At 43.1% G+C, this 7,916-nt stretch overlaps 1 protein-coding gene across 1 annotated transcript in view; it reads left to right on the top strand.

Annotated features, from left to right (window-relative positions):
* The window catches only part of helz (helicase with zinc finger), a 39,079-nt gene extending 31,623 nt beyond the window's left edge, over positions 1–7,456 (top strand). The window contains 3 exon segments of the mRNA XM_062448321.1: positions 68–695; positions 1,245–1,497; positions 3,424–7,456. Of these exon segments, the coding sequence (XP_062304305.1) occupies positions 68–695; positions 1,245–1,497; positions 3,424–3,776 (1,234 nt within the window). The 3' untranslated portion in view covers positions 3,777–7,456.
* Positions 7,457–7,916: the final 460 nt, after the last annotated feature.

The following is a 7,916-nucleotide window of genomic DNA, read 5'->3' on the forward strand; positions in this document are numbered from 1 at the left end:
CTCTCTCTGAAGACCTGTCATGCCATTTAGAAGACCCCGGTTGGTTAACTTCCATTTGCGTGTTCAGGTACCCAGGCCTCCTGAGAGAGATGCCCCCCCAGGAGCAGATGGACCCCAGGGACCCGACTGAGATGCAGCCCCCTCCCCAGTCCCGCCTGCTCCAGTACCGCCAGGTCCAATCCCAGTCCCGTTCCCCAGGGGACCCTTCTTCTCCATCTGCCTCTACAGCCAATCACACGAGCTCCTTCCCTCCGTGTCCCTACCCCCTCGACCCCAGCCGCGAGCTGGACCTCCTCGGCAACCCGGCTCTGCAGCCGCACCCAGGGAACCCCCTCTACAACCCCAACGCATACCCACACTCGGCCCACCAACCGCAGGGCCACTCCACCACCCCTCCTCCGGCGCAGGTCAAATACCTCCTCCAGGAGGCCCAGTGGCCCCACGGCGGAGCTGCGGGAGGAGCCCAGAACCACATGCTGGGGCAGGGCCAAAACCAAAGCTTCCCCTACGGGCTTCCGGTCATGGCTCACCCCAGCAGGCAGGAGCAGGTCCACCTTATGCAGCTTCACCAACAACAACAACAACAGCAACAACAGCAGCAGCAGCAACAGCAAGGTCAAGGTCCAGGCCAGGAATCCTATCATCCACTCTCACCCAGAACAGCAGCAGCAACTGCCCTTCACAATGTAGAAGAGGTAAGGCCAAACAGAACCTTACAGGTTGGATAGCATTGTAGATGGAGGTATAATTGTTGTTGTTTTTTTTCTGCTTTGGAACTTAAAACCTTAGGATTTGTACGGTTGTTTTTTGAAGTCGTCTTTTTTTTTTTTTTTTTACACCTTTCAACCTCCAGTGCTCTTACAGTTCTCATATCGAAATGTAAGAATAATAATTGTATTACATTATATTGAATTTATCATTTTGTGCGACCTGAGACTTTCTGTGAAATACATCAAGTACAACCTAACAGCGTCTGTCTGCCAAATAATGTTTCGCAAAAGATCAAACGGTTATTTGCCTTAAGATATCTGTTTTTTTTGTTGAGAAAGGAGCCTTTTTCATGGGGGACTAACAGATTTTTGTGGATCGGGATCGCAGCTTCTGCTTTTTCTCATGGATGTGGTTGATTTAACAATGTGGTTGATTAACGACTGGGTTGATTTTCAAGTGTGAGGGTGATGTCACCTCCCAATGCGTCTTTGTCTTGAATCCCACCTGACCTCTCGCCCTCTTCCTCCCACCAGTATGAACCCAGGGGTCCCGGCCGGCCTCTCTACCAGAGGCGCATCTCCTCAAGCTACCCAGACGAGACCGCCAGCGCCCAGGCACCCCCGCCCTGTCCAGCCGACCTCCAGGAGCACCCCCACCAGCACGGCCACCCCCACGCCCCCTACGGATACCCCCCGCCTGAACTGTGGCCTGGCGGAGGCCCCCCCGGCCCGTTTCACAACATTCCATGCAACGGAGCCAGCACACTTCAGCACCGGGACCTCATAGGTAGGGGACCAGAGTCCTACCTTCGGCTTTTTGTTGTTGCATTGAGTAGTGCGGTGCCTGTGATGCCCTTGCCTGTGATGCAGCTGGTGATTTAACACGTGCTTGGGTCCTGAGCAACACAACAGCTGATTTTCAACTTCATACAGTGCCCCGTTCTCAAGAAGAACCATACACACAGTGATTCCTGCAATAATAGTAAAAAATATATACCGTTGCATAGTGTTATGCCATTCTAATATCTCGTTCTCCCTCACTGGAAAGACCATGTCTTTCTCTACATAAAAAAAGGAAGAGGATGTGAGCTTTTGATTGCTACCTCCAGCTAGTCTGTTTGGCAGGTGAATAGCGGTAGGGCTGCAACAGTGTAATTGTAGTGACAGCTGGCCTTCTCAGTCCATCTTTTAGTTTTGAGCTGTTTGACAGTTGGCATTCTTTGTTTCCCACAGTTGGCAAATCTGATGGGAAGGTTGCCATGATGTTTGGTCTCCGAGTTGTGAACTATAGCCTTGCTGATGGGCCTGTCATTTGGCTGTCGTTGTTAATGATACAGTTGTTAATGATACAGTTGTTAATGCTAAGCATAGCATCAACAAAGAAACCAGAGAGAACACATTTTGAAGTCGGTATAGTTTGTTGTTAAGTCTAGTGCCAAAAAGAGATTATGCAACACAATGTGGTATCTAGAAGTATCTTTAGAAGTGGATTTTTTTTGTAGTGCAAGTGGAAGAGAAATTGACTTGCCCCACTGGACAAGTTAAAACTCAAACAAAATAAAATGCCATGTTACTTGCACTGGTCAGCTTGCAAAAACTGAGGATAGCCTACCGAAGTTGAGTTAGCCAATGTTGTTAGCCAAATGCTAGCTAACGTTGGTTTGCTAGCTGTAGGCCTATGTAACATTTCACTGGGTCTTGCAGCTGTTTGATTTCCTGAAATTATTATGAAATGTTATGTTCTATTAGACATTTGCCTACTTTAGCAAGTCACAGTATTTCCAAGCCCTGATAGTGTAACTGAGAAGACACACTAAATAATTCCTCTTTTAGGTAATAAGCCTCCGTTCAAGTGTTGAGCATTAAATTAGCTGCACGGTCTGTAGAGATCTTGGGATGAAGCTGCAATACAGTACATAACAGAAAGTGTTTCATTCTGCAGAAATTGTGTAAATGTTTTATGTAACAAATAACATTTTTAATAACATCAATTGTTACCTATATTATTTGTATAATATTACAGCTCATCTTTGTTGGTCAAAGGCACAATATTTATCCGGACAAGTGAAACGTAAATGTACTTGTCCAAAGAACAAGTGCCTCAAAAAGTTAATGTCAAGCCCTGCCAACTGTGATGTTTACTGAATTCCACTTCTTCCGTCCCTTGTCCTGATGTCCTCCTCCCTGTCCCCCTCTCCTCCTTTTCCCCCTCTCTTCCCTGTCCCCCTCTCCTCCCCTCTCTCCCTCTCCTCCCCTGTCCCCCTCTCCTCCCTGTCCCCCTCTCCTCCCTGTCCCCCTCTCCTCCCTGTCCCCCTCTCCTCCCTGTCCCCCTCTCCTCCCTGTCCCCCTCTCCTCCCTGTCCCCCTCTCCTCACTGTCCCCCTCTCCTCCCCTGTCCCCCTCTCCTCCCACTCCCCTCCCTGTCCCCCTCTCGTCCCCCTCTCCTCCCTGTCCCCCTCTCGTCCCCCTCTCCTCCCTGTCCCCCTCTTCTCCCCTCCCCCCCTCTCCTCCCTGTCCCCCTCTCCCCCCCTCTCCTACCTGTCCCCCTCTCGTCCCCCTCTCCTCCCTGTCCCCCTCTTCTCTCCTCCCTGTCCCCCTCTTCTCCCCTCCCCCCCTCTCCTCCCTGTCCCCCTCTTCTCCCCTCCCCCCCTCTCCTCCCTGTCCCCCTCTCCTCCCCTCTCCCCCCCTCTCCCCCATCTCCTCCCTGTCCCCAGCAGCGTCATCCAAGGCCTTGCGGCAGGCAGAGGAGCAGATGAAGGCAGAGGCGGCGGCAGCAGCAGCCCCTCAGCCACCCCCCCACTCCCTCCAGCACCTTGGACAGTTCCCCCCCCTCATGCCCAACAGCAAGCAGCAGCAGCCCCCCTCAGAGCCAGGTCAGAGTCCTGGAGGCTCCCAAAGCCTCAGCAAACCTCCTACCATGTCCTACGCCAGCGCCCTGCGTGCCCCACCCAAGCCCCGAGCGCGCCCCGAACAGGTCAAGAAGAACAGCGACCCACTTTCCTTACTTCAAGAGCTCAGTATAGGAAGTTCAAACGGTAGCAACGGATATTATTCCTATTTTAAATGAGTTCTCCCCCTCCTCCTCCTACCCTTTATATAGAAAAAAAGCTACAAAAAAAGGAAAAATTGAGGAAAATGAAGAGAAAAAAAAAATGGTACAAGTGCTTTTACAAATCGTTTCTATTGATAGTTATTGTTTCCCGCTTTTCTTTTGTTTCAAACTTTTATTTGTAACAGTCAAATCTTTCTTCTGTTTCACATCTGTGAAAAAGTAAGAAAAAAAAAAGTATATATAATGAATGCATTACTGGTATATATACATAGTCATTGTGTATATATGAATATATACTTATAATATGTACACTTGTATATGTACGTAATGCCAAAAAAAAAGAAAAAAAAAAGTTACAAAATATTTTAAAAACACGATTCGGTTGACCACTTAGCTGCCTGTTAGCTTTTCCCTTTTTGAAGTTGGTTATGTTGGCCATTAAATAAGTCTGTTAAAGGGGTTTCTTTGTTTAGTTTGTTTTTTCAATTTTTGTGAGTGGACTTTAAGCATCTTGATTTTCATCCTGGTTGTGAGAACAGGCAGAACAGCTAAGTGGTCAATTGATGTATTGAACTATATGGAACAATGTATAGAAGTAGATAAATTTCCCTCTAATCTGTACATAAAAGAAAATAAATGACTGAGTTGTATGCCACAGACATGTACCTACATTTTCCTGTACCATGTTAGCATTTAGCCTTGGTTTGCTTTGGATCCTTAATCCTTAAACATCCTCACCTTTTAACATCAACTACAGCATCAAAGATTAATCAGTTTTGTCATATTGATTCTTGCATAAACGCACACACCGCAAACATACAAAAATGCATTTATAGATTTCAAGGATGTCGGTTGCACGTACATTTCCCTTTTCCACAGGCTTTGTGTTCTTGAAAATATGGAAAACTATAGAAACATGATAAGCATGCATAGTTGCATTGAAGTGAGGTGTAGCCCCACCATTGTGTGATTCCATCTTAGTGAAGAAGGGCAGAAAGAACCTAAGTCCAATACCATCTCTGTGGACTTGTGCTTTGACTAGCCAATGCATGTGCTCTTAAGTACGGTCTTCTGAAATTTGCAGGCTATGTTTATCTGTTTTAGTTATGTTGCTAGTATACCGCTACTTCTGTTTCCACTTATAGCTTGAGACAGTTTTCTCTCCTTCCTGACTAAAAGGTCTGTCTAGGTCGGTTGTGCCGTGAGCGGATTCCATCTCAACTTGTTGCATTACCAATCAACACATTTTTCAAAGTGATTTCATTTTTTTATTTTGATCTTTTCAGACTTCAGGTATATGTTAATGAGTTGTCTTTTGGAATGTTTTTTTAATGTGATGGTGACTCAAAAGGAATGTGAAAGTGTAGAGGGGATGCTCAAGCAGGTCTGACTGGGTGGGCATGTAGGATGGTTGGTGGATGTGAAGTGAAAATTTGATGCGTCTTTGTCTTTTGATTCAAGCATAACGGTGATCCAGAAACAAGTGATTCTTTCAGGTGATGTTTTGACCAATTTAAACCCAGTAAAATGCAATTTACTCCCTCTGTCGAAACTCATGACAGCAATATCACTACCTTGCATTCGGTTCTTTTTAACAAAGGTTACATTTACAGAACTCTTGAGACATTTTATTATTGTTGTCGGGCAAATTTAGAATGCAGGAATATCTGTTTTCGTTGCAAGTATGTTTTGATTTGTAATGTATGTAAATACAATCATAGGTCATTGACCCCACAAAATATATCTTCCAGTGTAGGCCAATTTTGACCAGTGAGCACTTCTAACTAACATCTAAACCAATTATTTTACGAATTAAACATTTTAGGGTTGATTCATCAAGCTGAACGTACATCTTTTATAGTTTGTGCTCTCTATTTACTTATATATACATTTTAAAAAAGCAGTTTTGACAAAATAATCATGCCAATTATTTATTCAATGCAAACTGGTAACAGGTTTGGTATGTTTCATGGTGTAAAGTTTTTGTAACCTTTTATTTGACAATTTGTGTTTCCCCCCCACCCCAAACGACAAAACACACATTTTTACAATCACAGAAATTGTGATTATAATTACATTTATTTAACTCTAGCTTTGAATTATCTGCCCATCAACTAACATAACTGTCTTGAGTCCAACACATTAAAAAAACATCTAGTAATTATTTCTTTTTGGTAAAATTTGGTAACAATCATCTTCAATTATTTATTTCAAACGATTTCGCAAGAATTCCAAGGTCCGAAATTAAAGAGGTTGGGCTTTTTTGACTTGTCACTCAAAGTACACAAACTTGTAAATATGCATTTTCTAGGTATTTACAAAAAAGGTTTTGGGATCGCCTCAATTTTGTAGAAGCAGTTTAAAGAAGAGGTATGCCCTTTTTAATTATGCAAATTCACTAAAACTACCGAAATGGACAAGGAGGACCCAGTTGGCAGTTACAATGTTGTATAGTATATATCCATATATATAGTATATAATGTAACTTGTTTGATTTAATTTTTGTAAGATCACTTGTGGCTGTTTTGACAAAGATTACATTTTATGTTGCAGGCTAATAGCTAATTTTTTCTTCTTCTGTAGAATACCTATTTTTCAGTTAATATTTCCGTATTTCCTTCTATTTTATCACTAAATCAAAACCGTTAAACAAAATCCTTTTAATTTTACCGGTGCTTTGTGGTTCGACAATGATTTTCGTGAAGACTGTGCGTTCATTTTGTGCATGCCAAGATGACCTGGCTTGTTTTTCCCCCGTTTTTATCAAATGGTTTGTATTGATTTGTGTAAAAAGAGAAACAAAATCATGCTTTTGTTCTGTCCCTGCAAAGTCAAATTTTTATATATTATTTGATGTGTACAATGACTTGTGACATTATGAACAAAACTATTATAATATTTTACTAACATGTCAATGTAATGGTCATGTAATTTTTCTTTTTCTGGAATTATTTTGCTGGGCAGGTTGCTCCCAATACATGCCACATTGTTTAGTCTTGAACATTGCAAATAAGTGTTGAACATCAATCTGTTTCCCAAAAATTAGTTGTTGTAAATGGGGCACTACAAATGTCTATTTCAGAATGAAATGCAATTGAGCCATTCTACATGTTGGTCCCTTGGTGGTGTGTGTATAAGGCAAAAAGTATGGTAAACTTGTTTCCAGCATGGTTCTGACTTTTGACATGGAGAGGGGGAAAAAAACACACAAAATTGATTTATTTGATTTTCATTCAGTGGGTTTGAATGGCTTGCGCACCCACACCTGACCCCACTTGCATATCAACACACCTAAGTGGGGTTTTTTAAAAGTTCCTTCACGTTGCCTTTGTATACACCTTGCCTAGCGAACTTGAATGGCCGATTTGTATGGGAGCACCCTTTTGCCCAGCCAGTAGAGAGCACTGTGTTCAGCCTTTTGTAAAAGCCACATCTTTTGTCATAGTCGTCCATCTTGTCTCCAGTCTCCTCTGTTCCCCTCTGTACATCAGTAAATCCATGGCACACCTGTTGTCCTGGATACAGATCCTGAAGGTTCCACACGTGTGGGTCCTTGATAATAATGAATATTTCTGTTTCACTTTTCATTTCAATCGGTGGTGGTTATGATAAAGGATTTAGACTGTGTTTCAAAGGTTTTTCTTTTTGTTTTTTTTAAATTTGTTTCTCTATTAAAGTGTTTTTATTGAAATGGTTACTCTGTCTTTGTCTGTCTTCATTAAGACATACTTGTTAAATCCGAAATGTGAATTATCTTTCTCCCCACACCTCAGACAACCCTGAAGATCTCGCTGTGAAATCTAAAACTGTCTTCTATTTTAAATCTGCATCCCACCTGTCGCCTTAACAAAAATCTCTTTCCCTGTCACGTCACCCATTTATTCTTTCTCCCCATTTCCTTCTACACCCTCGGTATTTCAACTTAAATGCACCTATAAAGGGAGAAGGGACTGAAATGATCTTGCATAAAACACGTCAACAATGTTTGTAAAGACAGAATTCGTACTCCGGATGCTCTTTCATCAGCCCAAGTCACCCATACAAACATAAGTCATGTGTTCACCCTCAGTACAGACTGGTTGTGTAGACTTCATGCTGTCATTCTTGCTTATGGACATGGCTGCTTCTGGCAGGCACTCAAAGCCCCAGCGACAG

The sequence above is a fragment of the Osmerus eperlanus genome, chromosome 22, assembly GCF_963692335.1.
Source record: "Osmerus eperlanus chromosome 22, fOsmEpe2.1, whole genome shotgun sequence".
Classification (NCBI taxonomy): Eukaryota; Metazoa; Chordata; class Actinopteri; order Osmeriformes; family Osmeridae; genus Osmerus; species Osmerus eperlanus.